Source organism: Patella vulgata, chromosome 8, assembly GCF_932274485.2.
Source record: "Patella vulgata chromosome 8, xgPatVulg1.2, whole genome shotgun sequence".
In the NCBI taxonomy this organism is placed as follows: domain Eukaryota; kingdom Metazoa; phylum Mollusca; class Gastropoda; family Patellidae; genus Patella; species Patella vulgata.
The window spans coordinates 40,679,723-40,698,479 of NC_065886.2; the positions used below are offsets into that span (position 1 = coordinate 40,679,723).

Consider the following 18,757-nt stretch of genomic DNA (forward strand, 5'->3'; position numbering starts at 1 on the left):
ATACAAGTGAAGCAATTATTTATTTAATGCGGTTGATTCAAGTGAAGCAAGTACTTCATTAATGCGGTTGACGTTATCGCGTATAATTACTTCACGCAGGTGACGTTATGATGTAATTACTTGATCCATGTCGTTTGTCTGCCTGTTCAGGGTTGGTGGCTACACTAGGGCTGTCCCGAGGCGGAAATTTTTGTATAGGGGTACCTTGGACAGGCGAGCAACATAGGTAGCATAGGCCTACCGCGTCCGGTACTTCCAACCCGTGCAGCGCGGGCCATCCGCTAGTTACTTAATAGGGGGGTGCTTGTTTGTCAGACCGGAATGTTCCGAACTGATGGAATTGTAATCGTGTGACGCGGAATTCAGTCATGTCACAGTTCTGTCAGTTTCGACAACCGAGGTGGTGTGAGAAGAATCATGACGTAATTAAACACAACGAATATGTTTCAGCTGTCATGGTTGGTTGAAATATTTTCTCGTGCAGTCGGTGCATGCGTTCTAGCCTTCAATTCCAATTTTTACTTCATACTCACTATTTTTCTGTTTGACAGAATTCAATTCCGGAACACTCAATCGAGCATCCCCAATGAGTGACACTAAATCATATGACAGATTCACTAACCAGTAGTTCCAGAGTTCGACCCCTGTGTTAGCCGAACAAGTTTATTAGGATTTTCCAACGAGGTTTAGGAGTCACGTTTGTGTGCCCGTAAAAGACTACCCCTGGCAAAATTTCCCTTTTTTCCCGTCTCCATTATCCCGGTTAATGTAGACAAGTAGGACGGTGAACCCCATTTCATTCCTTGTGTAGATACTTCCTACATGCGAAGCAGGCCTAGTATAGTAGGCTAACTGAAAGCGGTTGACGTTATCGTCCAATTACTTGATACAGGTTACGTAGTCGGGTAAATAAATCTTATTTAATAGCTGTATATGTTCAAAACATAGTACACGAAAACAAAACAAAAATCTATAAACCGTGTAATCTATGAAATGGTCGTTATTTCTAAAGGAATCTTGGAATAAAGGCACCAGTTATGACTGTTACTAGAATATTCCATCATATACACAATTTCTAGCTACAATCAACGGTAATGGTTCATTTGATAAAACCGATGCAGCGTAATGGAGTACAATTGTGTTTGGAATATGAATTCATATTATACTGAACAACAAAAGAAACGCAAGAGAGAGAGAGAGAGAGAAATGGGGTTTAACGTCCACTCGACACAAACTAGGTCATTTCGGGACTAACATATGGTTTAATTTTATTTCAATAATTCGCTTGCGCGTAGGAGTCTTTAGCAGTGGGAGGAAACCGGAGGACCTGGAGAAAACCCACGAGGTGGGACAGGCGACCTACTTCTTGTCACGTGCACCTGAAACCACGCCAGTTGACTCAATGACAGGCCTTATGATAAAGCAAACAAAAAACACTTCAATGTTCACATTTGAAATAGCCCAATAAACACAAGGAAAGGTTTGGTTGTTACCTGAACAAGACAGTTAGGGTATAATCTCACAGGTACTTTCTTTACAGACTCTTGTGAAATGTGACAGAGCATACTTTAGTCGCCCTTGCTATTAGAGACACCATTACAATCTCTATCATCCAGAAAAATATTCTACCAATATTAATCTGAATGGGTTGTCAATATTTGAGAATAATAGGTCATTGGCTAGATTATCCGGTCTTTTACATTATTATGAATAAAGCCTAAGGGAGATGTCGACGCCCATGAATTTAATTTAAGAATTGCCATTTCAGAAAATCCATTTGCATCCATATCAAACACTCTTAAATAAATTTATTTTTGTAAAATTTCTCTCTTCATAGGCCATATCTATGTTTTGTTAATAAATCCCAATTCGTTGTCACGATTCATGTTTGTTTATAATTATGCATGAAATATGGGATTTATTTCGGGAAGGGGCGCAACTCTCATTTGACTTGGCCAAATGATACTGGATAATCATCCACATAAAACAAGTCCCGGTTACGAATGTGCAATGGAACTTTTCGTCAAATATTGACAACGGTCCCGGGTTCTGAGTGACAGAGGCTATTGCAACATTATGGCGTATTTCTGGTAACAAAATAGCCACCGAGTCGCGTCACAAATCATGTTTTCTAGGGCAGAACCCGCTAAACACGTTCTTACCGTTAATATAACACGACGCAAGCGCAACATTAGACAGTGCACCTTGCTGTTCTTTATTCAAGGGTGGTGCCTATGGAAGCATTCTATGTAGTCATTAGTTTATTCGTCCTTTGATTTTAGAAACAAAATGAATTATGAATGTAAAATGACTTTAAATGTATTCGGCACGCCCCTGTTGTCTAAATGCTCCACGGTCCGCTTTAAAGCTCTGTAATTCAAAGCCAATTGAATGCACTGACATCCAGTAAAAATCTCAATTTTGCCCATCCTCGCGTTTCTTTTGCTGTTCTCTATCTATACAGTTTCAAAAATCACAACACAGTTCCTCTTTCGTGATATAATTTCACGGTCCATTCACAACGATGGAATTATTTTCAATTTGATCAGAATCGGCAAGAAATGTAGGTTTCGTGATGTTAAGAAATTTCACGACCCATTCGCTATTCAAAAGATATTTGACTTTTGTGGGAATCGGCACCAAATGTTGTATTCGTGATATTAAATTTCACCAATAACCTCACGCGTATATAGATTTATTACACGGAAATGATATTGTAAAGAATAAATAGCTTTTTATTGACCGTTAAATCAGATCATACATCATAAAGCGACATAATTGTGATTAAAGGGCTCGTCTAGGAACTGTATTTGAATGTGTAATCATTATAGCAATGTGCATATAGCGTGTTCAAGGTGAAAAAGAAACCCTGAAGCACAATAATGCATTCAGACTTTTCTTTTTTAGATATATAAATAACCTAATAAAACTAATAACTCAGTTTATAGACATCAAAACTCATGAATAGCATGGTAAAACTAATGACTCAAATTACAGACGCTACAAGTAACCATAACCCCAAAATAATTACTTATTATCAAATATTTTTTTTTATGTTACATGTTTATACGACAATAATTACCATACTGTTAAAAGGGTTAGGGAGAGAGGGGGGGGGAGAGAGAGAGAGAGTTTAACGTCCACTCGACACAAACTAGGTCATTTCTAGACTAATATATTGTCCAATTTTATTTCAATAATTCATTTGCGCGTAGGAGTCTTTGGCAGTGGGAGGAAACCGGAGGACCCGGAGAAAACTTACAAGGTTGGACAGGCGACCCTACTTCTTATTACATACATCCCGGGAACCGAAACCAATCCAGTTGATTCAATGACAAACCTTATGATGCAGCGCGCACGCGCTAACCATTCCCATCTCCACCTATGAACAATCACACATTCCTAATATAAAGTCACAAGGAGCGTTACTGTTTTCATTTTGATACCTATGCCATGTCGAACTGTTTCACAGAGTTATTGCGAAGGCCTTCTTCTTATAACTGACCGACTTATAAAGTTCATATTACACATTCTATGTGTGACGTCACATCGCACGGGGTAGATCAATTGGCTCGAAAGCTCGTTCAAAGTTTACACAACGTGAACTGGTCCTGAAAGAATGACGCCCTTTAATCATATTATACATTCATTTACACTAAATAGGAAATATTTTTTTATCCAGATATACTTCACATTTATTTTTCTATTAAAAAAATGTTCTAGAATTTAATGTGCAGAAGGTCAAAGGTTATCATTGCGAGCTCATTAACCCCCACCGATGTCATCGTACTCAGTGATAGTAGCGGCCTAGCGAATATTCACTGCTGATCAGTGTGGTACCATGTTTTACCTAAATTTGTTTTACACGATATAGCAGAATACCGCTTTAATAACTCGCATATTCATTTGGTATTTTGTTCATTATCTCACCTAACCGAGCTGATTTCTATTTAATTTTATTTTACCTCCTGATGGTAGTCTAATCGCCACAAGTGTTCTCTTGTCACCGGAAGCTGTCGTTCATGACCACAGCTCGCTGGGATCCACGGGGTTGTTTCAAGATGGATTCAAGTCTGTTCGGGAAATATCTAATTGTTAACGTGGAAATGTGCCCTAAAATTTGATTATTTAACTAAATTGAGCTATTTTTGGTTTGATTATTATTTTTGGCTGGGGCTATTTGCCACATGTGGTAAGTCAAGTCGGAGGAGGCTATTTGCCACATATGGTAAAGTCTGCGTACCGCAATTATCAACTGATTTCAATGAATCTGACAGATTATGATAACATTAATAATATCTCAGAGTTGGCAAAATTTCGACCACACATTTTATGTGGCACGTCTGCAGACCACAATTATCAACCGATTTCCAAAATACTTACAGATTGTGATAACATTAATACTATCCCAGGGTAGGCAAAATTTCAGTAACTTCACAATATTAAGCATCCTTCAAATGGTTTAAAAGTTAATTTGATAGGTCATAGTGAAACCCGGTATCATTTTTTATTTAGTAGATGTAATAAAGCATGTATTATTAATATGTTTTGTTTTTATGTAATTAATATTCAGTTCTATTTTTTATAACAAACAAACTATGGAAGCGTATAAGGGTCAATAGCGCGGACGATAAGGCGATATTAATAAGGTAAAATGTCAACATATTGTGATCGTTGCGTTGATTGTCAACATATTCCATTTATCGCCATGTGCTATGTAGAAAAGTACTACGGCGAAATGGAATATGTTGACAGTGCCTCAGAATAACAATATCTTGACACAAATATGCTCATTTAAAACGAAAGGACGAAACACAACAATTAATTTAGCAAAAATAATCTGTTCACGGGTATTACCTTATTAATATCGTAGTATCTTTCGCACTATTGACCCCTATACGCTTCCATAATAAACACCTACTCTGTATTACCATCGTTGTCAATTTCATATCTATATTTCTAAATTCAGATTTAATCATTCATATATTCATTATCACGTCTTGGTCATCTATTAACTCAAGTAGTTTATACTCACATTTGGTGGGCTGGATGGTCGAATGGTTAGCGCGTGCGCGTTGTATCATAAGTCATGTCATTGAGTCCACTGGCGTGGTTTCGATTCCCGGTTGTACGTGACAAGGAGTAGGGTAGCCTGTCAATCCTCGTGGGTTTTTTCCGGGTTCCCCGATTTCCTCCCACTGCTAAAGACCCCTACGTGCTAGCAAATAATTGAAATAAAATTGAACCATGTGTTAGTCCCGAACTGACCTAGTTTGTGTCGATTGGACGTTAAACCTCTCTCTCTCTCTTTCTTTCTCTCTCTCTTTCTTATTTATGACGATATCAATGTTTTCATTATATTAGAAAGTTATTTTAAACTCAATTTGTTTCCAAAGGACGCAAACAGTTTGGTTTTCAGTTTAATCTTCTAAAGTGAACACACACACAAACAAACTTCTTCCTCTTTATATTTATAGAGTTATTTACTAGATGTAACAAGTCACTTAAATTACTGTAAATTGTTATTCGACTCAATTGTTTAGTACAATCAGAATTATCATTTATTGAATATGCATTATGTAAGAGTTAATTCTGCCTATTACAAGACTTTCCTTTGGCCTCAAATGTCATATAAACGAAATCATGGCAAGCCCATAATCAACTCTCTAGCTATCGTAATGGATGGGAACATCTTCAAGATTTAAATATTTAACGATACGATGGATAATCGAGACATAGTTTCGATTGTAAAGTACCGATACTGCGACAATAAACAATCTACGCTACTTGTTCGAACTGTTATAACTTCGCTCAGAATAAAGTAATGTAAGGTCAGAATATAAATGTATGCTTGACTTTGCGATAGACAGATTGTACAGAAATATTGTCTGGACTATTCTCACCAGACTAAGCACATTAAGCCAAAGTTCCGCCTTGTTAAACTGTATTATTGTATTGTATATATTAATACCAGTTTAGATTAAAACGGTTTCCTGAGTGTCCAGAAGTCTCCCAGTTATTTTATATGCAAAAATAGACCGCCATATATAAGATAGATTCTACGACCCGAATTACATTGTAGTAGTTTAATACACTTTTAAGATCTTTACATAACTACACACCCAAAGGATTATATGCTAGGGTGTATGGCTCTTTTTTAAAACATGAAATAGACGAAAGTTCTTCTGTATTAATGCAATATATGAATGTATGTAAAGTGATTTATATTCAAAATTTGAAAGAAATCAGTTATATATTCGGTGAAATACGCGAACAGTTCAAATTGAACAGCAGTCGTTTTCGCCTGCGAATTCCATTCTACACATTTTTTTAGAATTACTATTTTGTTGTTTGTGAATCAGCCTTTACTAACTACTTCCATATTGTCTTGTCGGATATGATTTATTTATTCATTACAAAATGGCGCCCGAAACCACAGAACGGCAGTCGTTTATGCCTGCTAAGTCCATTCTACATGTCTGTGAATCAGCCTTTACTGATTACTTCCATATTGTCTTGTCGGTATGATTTATTCAATCATTACAAAATGGCGCCCGAATCTACAAAATATACGACTCGTGTACTGATTATAATATGTTCACTGTGTTTTAAATATTATTAATATTTTCACCACAAGACAACAATATCAATATTGATTAAAAGAGCCGAATATTGAATTCTAATTCGTGTTTTTAATTTTAAATATGAAAATATTGAGTTAGAGATTTAGCTCCTTTAATTAGCACGGCGTTCTCGGTATTTCTTTAGCCCAGTCTTCTATACAAATCTTTAGGTTGAGTAAGATTCTGGGTTTATACTACTTCACTTGGATTTTGTCAAATAAAACTCCTTGGGTGCAATCGATTTAAAGGGTGCATTGCTCTATTTTTTTAACCTTGAAATTGACGAAATAGTATGGAAAATATTGTTAGAGATCTAGCGCCTTTAACAAAATAAAAAAACATGTATGTAAGTCCTCAAATGAGTTACTATATCGGTACTTAATTCCATAATAATTACATCCGGTTTGTTATAATTTTACTAATTTGATTTCTAAAAATAAAAGATAAACTTTATGTATATAACAATACAATATATATTTAAGATAAATGTTATAGTTTGTCCCGCCAATTAAATACCAGATCAGATTATTTAAGATGGAATCCGCTAAATAAACAGAGCATTGGACATCTGACCAGAAAGTACAGACGCACTATTTTCTCGTAACCCTGTTAGTCTATTATATTTGTTTTAAGAAAGGTTACAGACAGACCTATATGTTCCTTTAAACTATTCTCTTATTTTACAAGAATGCTTCTTCAAATTTCTATTGTGAGAATAAGGGAATACTATTTATGTACGCCTTGATGCTTGTGGGAATATGGGAATAATATTTCAATGTACACTGATGCAAGTGATGATTTAACATGTCTATTGCTGCAGCAAAAACGGTAGAGTTAACTTTTATTTATGGTTTAAACTGCCAATGTTGTATATAGTGTTAATACAAGTTGTATTTGAATGCGTAACTATGGTAAACAAAATTTAACCATATTGAATAATATAGCAATATATTAGTTTCCAGTTTTATCGTTTTTTCTGAGTATGTTATATAATAATGTTAATTCAATTTATATTCGAATACGTATCTGTGGCAAATAAAACTTAACCATACTGAATAAAATAACAATAGATTAGATTACAAACAATCTGATTAAAAGGTAGCTCCTAAAGTAATGAAAATCTGCAGTTATACTTTACAGAAAGCAGTGTGGCAGTAAAAGAGACAAAAAATATAGCTCCCCCGAAAAAACAAATCAATATCATTAGCATAAGAAAGTTACGACAATACTAGAAACTTAGGTTTGCCATGCAGTGCCACATAACGGCTTTTTCAAGAAGACAAACGTCTAAATCAAAGTACTGCCAGAGGCAGCGAGAAAAAGCAATTTCTAAACCTTTCTAGTGGGTTTTCTGAAAAACAGAATCACAGCAAGGTTGACTAAAAAATGTGTTACATGAAAGGAGTTCACGACATTCCCATTTCCGTTTTATATTTTCTAGCAATATTCCCAACAAAAGAATATCAACACAACCGAGCTGAGTAAGTCACCGTGTTTTTACTCTAGCTCTTTGAAACTTGAATATATAAAGGATGATTTTTATGTTTTATATAATAAATGATATTATTCTGATGCTACCTTCTGCGTGAGGTTTTATAATTTTTTTTTCAGTACATGTAGTACGAAAAAACATGTTTCTTTTGTCTCACAATTCCATGTAAAAGACAATAAAACTTGTTTGATACTTGACCAGGAAGTGTTGTATGTTTATATGTATATTAGACAACAAGCTGTGCGGAGCGAGTCGAAAAATTGCTAATTACATGTCAATCTTCGAAATGGTCGGTCCATTCAGGGGTCCATTTTGCGTCTTGTAATGTCCAATCACATTTCACATTTTATCATTGCCTGATAAATCACCGGGAATCACACTCAAAACGTTAATGATGACCAATTATTGAATCTGAGACATGCCTCTAATTACCTTGAAGGAAACATAATTGAATTTATATATCTTCGGCGCGGCGGGTAACGTAACTGCGTATTAACAAAGTGTGATTTGTACATGTATATAACATCCGTCAATGTTTTATACTTTATTGTTGATAAAGATTAGAGAAGACTAGTTAAAATATAGCTCAGAAATAAAATGTAATTGTATTCATAGAATTGTGACCTGTGTATTTCTATATTTCTAGCCTAATTAATAAATGCCAAGGAGCAGCTTAACGTTATGATTGATGATTTTAATTAATTGCTGCTTTTTTTTTATAATTGTAGCATTGCTTGAAGGCGAGAGAGAGAGAGAGAGAGTTTATCGTCCACTCGACACAAACTAGGTCATTTCGGGACTACCATATGCTTCAAATTTATTTCATTATTTCGCTTGCGAGTAGAGGTATTTAGTTGTGGGAGGAATCCAAAGGACCCGGAGAAACCCACGAGGTTAGGCCCTACGAATTGTCACGTACAATCGAGTAATCGAAACCATACCACACCACTCGACACAACCAAAGACCTTATGATCTATGAGTACACACGTTAACATATCCCGCCCCACAACCACCACATCGCTCAGCGGTAATTTCATTCTGTATTGAATGGCACCCTGTTTATTCTAAGCTCTTTAACAAATGCTATTTAAATGATTTGGGAAATTGTCTAAAAAGAAATAACATTTTTTTGGCAATATTTTGTGAATTCGCTACAATGTTCAAATTAGATTAAAGCAAATTTGAAACAAATCCACCAGTCCATCATTGTCGGGTTGTAGACCTTTTAAAACACATTACACGTCATACACAGGGGGATTCTCACGGGGTTCAGCGGACTCTCGTGCAAAATCATTTACTACAGGGGATCAATGCTTTGATTTTATTTTCGATAATTTAGCTATTTTAGGAATTCGAACATCATTCAATGCTAGCCCCGTGTTCGATACCTTGGTTGACCAAGCAAGTTCGTCGGAATTTTCGGCGGTGGTTCCTCCTTAAAAGAGCTTCAGGATGTAGGGCCTGACAAGGGACAACATATAGTCGTTCGGATAGGAAGGACAACCGACGCCCCGTGTACACATTGGCGTGCATGTAAGAAAACCCTTGACAGTTGAAATTCGATATAAGCGTAGACCGTAGAGTCTCTGTTTGAGCAATATGTTCACTATAGCACATTCTATGGCGTCTTTATCAGCCCAGTCGGATGTTAAACCCCACTTCATTCATTGAAAGCTTGTCATACAATTTGTCCTCGTTCTAATCGGTACTAAGATTGAATTATTTCTCTTGATTGTGTTTCTAATTCAGGACATAGTGCGAATCGCCTATACCAATGGGGTTGTTTTTAACAGTTTCTACGGAAGGGTCCCTATCTCTCCACATTCGACAGGAATAATAATACGATAATAAAAATACTGTGTGAGTTTCGAGTTCTTTTGAAAATGATATCACAAAATACTAGTCTCAAGTTATTTTGAAAATGATATTACAAAATACTATGTGAGTTTAGAGTTCTTTTGAAAATGATATAAAAAAATACGACAGAGGGGACTCGAGTTATTTCGAAAATAATATCAAAAAACTATTATGCGGTTTTCGGGATATTTTGAAAATATTACAAAATAATATTACAAAATACTACTGGAGTTATTTTGAAAATGATATTACAAATACTATGAAAGTTTCAAGTTATTTTCAAAATGATATTAAAAACTATTATCTATTATGTGAGTTAATTTGAATATGCTATTTCAAGATTGTGTTGGGTTACTTTGAATATGATATCATATAAAATATGACACGAGTGACATCTGTATTCTACCTGAAAGTATTGTCTCTTTAAATGAGGTAAAGGGAATCGATAAAATAAATACCTTGAAGATATCGAATTAGAACACACATCACAGCTCCGAAGATAAAATTCCTGAGTAGAACTGGCACAAGGGTAAAAGGCATACAAAATACAGCTAATAACAAGTCACTTATAGCTAAACTTAATAAAAATACATTGGTTACCGTCCGCATTCGTTTATTCTGGATTAAAGTTACAATAACTAGAATATTTCCCACTACAGCCAATAAAAATATCACGGAATAAAAGGCTATCTGAATATCCATGCTAATCGTCCGCAGTTTCACACGACCATAACGGTTGTACGTTACGTTATCAAACTTTGTGCCGTTATCGTCATCAAATCCCATTGTATCGTTTTCCATTTCGTCGAAAAATTCGAAGTCGGATCCAATGCTGTAATTTTGATAAGCCATTCTTGCCCACTTCTCTGCTGTGGATTTGAAATCTTGAAGGATAATTTCAAACATCTAAAATATTTGTTTCTGTATCTGTTCCAATTCGTTTTTAATATTCAACCAATTAATTGTGCTTTTCGACAAACAGTTGCAAAATATTTAGTATCAGCCAGATCGTTCAATGTTGCAACACCTTTAAGATAATACGTGAATTAAAAACATATTTTAAAATAAACTGAAGAGTTAACGATTAATAAAGTTTTTGTGATAATAAAGCGATCAGAAAGGTACCTAATCCATGATATGGTAGAATCACATATAAAAGCCAACTTATATATCTTTATCTCTAATAGTCTCATGGTTATAATCCCCGTCATTAATCGATATACGCTTCCACTCCTAAACACCACGCCATGTCACAGTTGAACTGAAAGTACTTGACAGAATACGTCACGCAAACGGCGTATAAATCCCAGTTTGGTATCAAAAATATATTTCTGTTATATTTTAAAACTTTGTACGTTGAAATAGTTCAATTAAACATTCAAGATTTTGATATTAATAGTTCAGATGCCCCACAGAGAAACAATAAACCAGATTTTCAAAACGCGACGAATACTTTACCTGGCGTGCACATAATGTACGCATGTAAATAAGCTTTATATTTTAGGTTTCATTTTGCTTTTGATGGGTGCAGGACGGAGGGCCTGACAATGACAGCTGTCTAGTCCTTCGGATGAGACGAAAAACCGAGATCCCGTGTATATATTGGAATGCACGTAAAAGATCCTCTGGCAGTTAGAATTCGATATAAGAGTAGGCGATAGTGCCGCTGCCCGGGAAAAATTTCCCTCATAGCAGACTGTATGGCGTATGCTCGTCTTCATTAGCCCAGTATAGGAGCAGAACAGTAGGACGTTAAACTCCATTTCATTTCATTTCATTTCATTGCTTTTGATGGGTGGTATGCATTTATCCAACCCAGTTAATAAAGATGGGACTTATGCATTGGGCTAGTGGGGGTTGGGATAGCCTAGTGGTCTAGAGTGTCGCACTTCGACCTCTAGCTGGCCGGTCACCTCTGGCTTTCGGCTGTGGTTTCGATCCCTGGTGTGAGCGTATGTGGCTTGGAGATAGGGGCTTCTCAACCTCGTGGGTTTACTCCGGGTACTCCGAGTGCGCTAAGATAATAATAAAAAAAAATAAGACCTTCGGTGGAAGCGGACGTTAAACACTAAGAACAATAACTAGTGTGCTATGAGCGAAAGTTCATCGAATTTCAACAGTCACTGGATCTTTTAAGTGAGAACCAGTGTGTACATGGGCGAACTCAGTTTTTTCGTACCATCCGGAAGACTGTGCGCTTTTTTTCCGACAAAGTGATAACAGAGTCGAAATCCCGAAGAACTTTCTAAGAAAACATCGGGATTGAACCGTGAGCCAATGCCATTCACTGTATCACCATTATTTTTGAAAATAATTACATTAGATATAACTGTAAGCTTATTGGTTATTATCTAAGCCTTGGTGACTGTCTGGTGAGAAACATTACAAGAGGTCACCCTAATTTGTTCAGTTTATCGGAATAAATACAGCTAAGGGCTAAGTTCTAATAAATTCATAATATAGGCAATGTGTTGTGTTCTTTATAATGTGGGGGTTGGGTGGCTGAATGGTTAGCGTGTTCGCGTTGCATCATAAAGTCTATCATTAAGTCAAGTAAGTAAGTAAGTAAGTACTGTTTTATTGCTGAAAGTTACATAACTTATAGCAAATACAATGAATAAGTAAATAAATATGTAATGTAAAGGTGATAATAATACAAATAGTACAAAACAAGTTAGAAAAGTATGTACAGTTCTAGGGAAGAGTAGCTTCGTGAATAGACTGGCGTTTAATAAATGATAAAGGTATATATTTTGCTAATGAGTTTAAAATAACTGGTGATGTGGAGGACATAATATCTATAAATTTTTGGAGTGAAGGATGATTTCTATAATAAAAAGGAATAAGTTGTTCTCTTAAATCTTTATATAATGGACAACAAAGTAAAAAATGATATTCATCTTCAACGTCATTTAAATTGCATAAGTTACAAATTCTATCATGTCTAGTAATTTTGTCGTATCTTCCCGTTTCGTTTAGCAAATTATGTGATACACATCTAAATTTGGACAGAGATATACAGTAATTATGATTTAAGATATTTGATAAATATTCTTTTTGTGATAAGGCAATAGCGAAAAGGTTATAATAATTTAGTTTTGAATATTTCGACCTTTCTTCATTCCATTCCTGTGAATACTGATCGTTTATTCTAAGTTTAAGTTCATCATATACAGGTAAAACAACATATTGATCATCAAACACTGAGGCGAATCCAAGAGATTCCAATAAACATTTTATATTATACGCCCAATTATAGCCTTTATTTTTATTCGTCATGGATACATCGTGAAGAATAGCATTGTACACCTGATATAATAGACTTGTTTTAGATGAAATAATATGGATCCAATATTTAATTATAAGTTGAAGTCGTGTAATTCGAAGTGGTACTCTGCCAAGATCGCCATAGACTGCTGGTGTTGGGGTAGATCCTTTTACACATAGAGTACTTTTACAAAATTTTAGATGCAATCGTTCGATGTCTGGCGATTTATGGAAGCCCCATACAGGACATGCGTAGGATAAAATAGAACCAACATAGGTATCAAATAAAAAACATCGTTGTTTAACATTGAGGTGTAGATTTTCAAAAATATTAGATAGTTGATAAAGGGCTTTTGAACCTTTTACAGATAGTGTTTTCTGTGTATTATTAAATCTGCCGTTAGAAGAAACTCTATTCCTAAATATGTAAAAGTTTTTACACATTCAACCCTATTATTATTGTACATGAAGTTATAATTGCTACATTTTAAATGTCCTCGTTGAAATATAAGAATTTTAGTCTTTTCTGTGTTAACAGTTAAATTCCATTTATTACAATAAGAAAGTAATTTATCTAGTAAATGTTGCAATGCCTTTGCTGACGTAGGTATCAGAGTAGTGTCATCAGCATACATAATAGTGGTTAATATCAGATTATCTAGGATAACAGGATCCACAGCATTATTATTCATATAAGTATTAAAATCATTTAAATATAGTAAAAATAGGAGAGGTGAGAGATTATCACCTTGTTTTACGAAAGCGACGAAAAATAATCTGAATATTTACCATTGTACTTAACACATAAATTTACATTATCATACATTGATTTTATACAACTGATTAATTTTGAGCTTACGCCAGTCAGTTGGAGTTTATCTAATAAAAACTTTCTATCTATTATATCAAAGGCTTTTAAATAGTCAATGAAAGCACAATATAACTTATTGCCCGCTGACAGGTATTTGTTTATTATCATTTGTAAAACAAAAATGCAATGGCGTGGTTTAGATTCCCTGTTCGTACGTGACAATGAGTAGGATCGTCTGTCCAACCTCGAGGGGTTTCTCCTCGTCCTCCCATTGCTAACAAAAACAAACGCGCAAGCGAATTATTGAAATACAATTGAGCCATACGTTTGTCCCTCTTGATTCCTAGATTCTTGTGGTGACTTTTTAGTGCATTTATTATTTAATAATAATTTTGTCACATTCCTTACCAACACATCCCTACCAAATATAACACCTCAATTCTGCTTATATAATTTGTTAAAAAAGCCAAACATTTTCTTTAGTATTATTTCATTTAACCATGATCGGGATTCCACTGAACATTGATATGGTTAATGTTTGTATTCCCGTGTGGTCGACTTATTGATGTTGCCCCTATTAATATATAAAAGTTCTTCTTTATGTTTTTTTCCGTTGCATTGAATTCATCTTATGCCAGAACTATGTAATAAAATGGCAGCTGAATAGCATCGTATCTCTACCATCATACAAAATCCATTCGTCCATTAATACAATCAATTAACTTATGTTCAAATAAAACAATGTATTTTTGGTCAGGGTTTTATCTTGATTCCCAACACTGCCATGGTCGGTTTTTTTTATCTTGGGATTCTATATTGTAACAAAAATTAAAGGGGTAGTTTCAAATTTAACAAACAAGTACAGTTAACCTTGTTATTGTTATCTCATTAAGTACTACTTCACTGTTAACCTTGTTATTATGTCAACAAGTTGTAATTTAATGAAACCTTGTTATTACCATCTCATTAGGTTCTTCTTTACTGCAACTTTGTTGTTATCATCTCATTACGTGCTACGTTACAGTTACCCATGCTATGATAATCTCATTAAATACTACTCTACCTATTGTTATTGTGATCGCATTAAATTCTACTTTACTGACAACCTTGTTATTATCATCACATTAAGTACTATATTACTGTTAACCTTGTTATTATCATCCCATTAAGTACTACTTTACTATAATCCTTTTTTATCATCTCATTATGTACTACTTTACTGCAACTTTGTTGTTATCATCCCATTACGTGCTACGTTACAGTTACCCTTGCTATAATAATCTCATTAAATACTACTCTACTGTAAATATTGTTATTATGCTCGCATTAAATTCTACTTTACTCAAACCTTCTTAGTATCATCCCATTTAAGTACTAAGTTACTGTTAACCTTGTTATTGTCACCCCATTAAGTACTACGTTACTGTTAACCTTGGTATTATCATCCCATTAAGTACTACATTACTGTTAACCTTGTTATTATCATCCCATTAAATACTACTTTACTATAATCCCTTTTTTATCATCTCATTAAATTCTACATTCCTATAAACCATGTTATTATTATCTATTTAATCTCTAATGTACTATAAACTTTGTTATTATCATCTATTTAATCTCTAATGTACTGTAAACTTTGTTATCATCTATTTATTCCCTAATGTACTATAAACTTTGTTATTGTCATCTATTTAATTTCTAATGTACTATAAGCTTTGTTATTATAATCTCACTGATTACTATTTTACTAAAACCTCGTTATTATCATCTATTTAATATCTAATGTACTACAAACTTTGTTATTATCATTTCACTGATTACTTTACTGAAACCCTTGTTATTATCATCTATTTAGTTTCTAATACTACTTGAAGGCAATCTTTTTATTATCATCTGTTAAGTACACTCGATTACAAAGGACCCCCCTTTGTCCCTTTTCTACAAGCATTGGGATTTTGTAACAATGTCTGTTACCCCATCTGTAACAGATCTAAATTAGGATAAAACAAATATCAAATAATAAGAGTAAGTGAATACAAACGGAATGAAAGTTCTGAAAATGATATAATGTGTCAGAGAATAGAACGGTGTAAGAATCTAGAATTTAATAGTACTCTGATAAAACAAAGCCATTTACGTTTCCAGTAACTGAATTGAAACAGATATTTATATATTTATATATCGAAAATCTATCCGAAAATATTAGTACAACCATAAAGCAGCACTACTTTGTTCACGGTAAATGATGAAAAGATAAAAGGTACGCCGTCACAAACAACATTTTAACATTTTAAAGTACTCGGGGCTATAGCCATAAATAATGCCATGCCCATATATATAGATATGGTTGTTGGCATAAGAAGCTGATTAAATGGCTATCACCACTTAACAGTGATTAATTACTATTTATTATTAATTGTGTTCTTTCTGGTAATTATTGAGGTCAACAGAATGGTTGTTAATGGCATCAACCATTGTTTATTAATGATTGACTTATTTATTTATTGTTAGGTCCATTTATTATAATAAGCAGTAATTGTATTCCCAATGTGAAGTGTGTCCTGTGTATAACGAAAACGCTGTGAGCTGTTGGGGCAGAGGCGTGGTGGTCCATGATTTTGCATGAGGAACAAGATCCCGTCCGCCCCCCCCCCCCCAAATTTTTTTTTTTTTCTATGTGTGTGCGGGGGAGGGGGACGGGTCGGGACCCCTCCCAGTTCCACCGGGTAATATTGGACTGTGCGGTTTTGTAGCATATCTGATCTAAGATATAAGTTTGACACTGGTTAAGCATTATGATTATGATTAGAATGTTGAAAACCGCATTGAAACCCCGTGTTTATTTTTGCCATTTACGAGGGGGCACAAAAACTCAAGGGGGCGCAAAAACTCAAAACCATGACGCAAAGTGTGTCATTGCGTCCCTCTGACTCAGTCCTTGTGTAGGGACGCTCCTTTAAAACCATGACCATGAAACCACAGAATAATGATAAATTAATGATAGAATTCTCTTTAATAATGTTACTAACGATGTGCCCATTAAACTCGCCGGTCGTCATGTGGGGGATTTGGAATCGCTTGCAAACTACAATAATATGAAAGTCAAAACATGTTTCAATTCTATTCTGTATTTATTGAAATATTATTAAATTGAATATTTAGCAACATTTGTCAGTCGATATAAACAACCCAACGCCACCTAAAAGTGTTGTGTAAAGTCTTTTGATGGAAGGACTTCTCTTTATTCTGGTATGATTCAACAGAGCTTTGGTATTATAATTTTGTTAATTAAATGCTATATAATCACCTTGAGTACGTTTTAGTGTAAATTAGATATAGTTTTAAAAAGGACATGATCGTGATCGATGACTTTAACATGTATAAAACAAATATGTCATTTATGTTCTTTTCTTCTTCATTAGACTGGGTCCCAAAACTTGCCATAAAAAATTTGTGTAGGAGGAATGGACTGAAATGAATTTAACGTTCTACTCTTCTACTCCACCCGGGTTGATGAAGACGGGCATGCGCCATACAAAGTGCTATGGGATAAACTTTGCCGGGACAGTGACGCTAGATTGCATGTATCACGTTTTCTTTTACCGTTTACGTACACATCAGCCAGTACACGGGACCTCGGTTTTTCGTCTCTCTCGAATGACTTAGACGCGTTTTCTTGCCAGGAACAAAGGTCCTGTACCAATCACAAGGGGAAAAAGCGCCGGAAAATCTCGAGGATTTTTCGTCCCATCCTAACGACTAGACACCTTCCTTGTCAAACCGGAAGCCACGCCGGAAATTCTCTAGGAATATTATCGACCAACAACGGGATCAAACCCGACACCTCCAGGTTATTAGGCCAGCGCCAAACTCGCTAGGCCACTACGGTTTCTTTGTGTAAAAGACGCCTACTACAAAACAGGTTCGCGTTTTTATGATCCATTATCCGATAACCTAGGTTTAGATACGTCACGGTACAAATAAAAACCCAACAAAATAGATGCAGTGTTTGGCTGTAAAACCACAATATCGTTATAATAAATCAATAAAAAGGTATATTTCTAAACGGACCTTCCCAAACCAATACATTAGCATGGTGTATTTATGTATATAATAAATTGTATTTAATAGTACAGCTCCACTGAATACATATCGAAATTATCTGCAGTTGAGGTTTAACATCCTACTGCTCTGCACCCATCCGTGCTATAGAGGCGGTTTTGGCCCGATTATTTGAAGGGTTCTTTTACGTGCACGCCACTGTGTACACTGGACCTCGGCTTTTCTTCCCATTAGAACGACTGACAAGTTGAAACAAGCTGGGATATCTCAGGGAACTTTCTCGACCAACACGAGGGTGGAAACCCCCGACCTTCTGGTTGTGAGCCAGCGCTTTGCTCGCTAGCTCCCGCTATGCTTAGTTAGTAATAATTAAACCTACTTTGGGTTGTGTATGGGCTTAAACTCTGTATTTAACCGTTGTTATGACATTTTGCTGTTTGAAATAATATTATCTGAAATAGTAGCAAATTTATCAGCTCGAATATTCAGATCCCGCGAGGGAACTAATTCTACTGTGCTCATCCCATCATTGCATCATTGGTGGCCCGTACGGAATCATAATGTTTTTAGTCATTTAGATTTAGTTTGTTGTGTCATATAGCCTTTATAGCAATGCCCAATAGATCCATTCACCACCATCTGGT

General features: G+C 35.1%; 1 protein-coding gene across 1 annotated transcript in view; it reads right to left on the reverse strand.

Moving 5' to 3' along the window:
• LOC126829814 (cholecystokinin receptor type A-like) overlaps nt 1-10,826 on the reverse strand; it is a 36,409-nt gene extending 25,583 nt beyond the window's left edge. Inside the window, exon 1 of the mRNA XM_050559949.2 lies at nt 10,432-10,826. Within this exon, the coding sequence (XP_050415906.1) occupies nt 10,432-10,825 (394 nt within the window). The 5' untranslated portion in view covers nt 10,826. The remainder of the gene's footprint in view (nt 1-10,431) is intronic.
• Between the last annotated feature and the right edge of the window lie 7,931 nt (nt 10,827-18,757).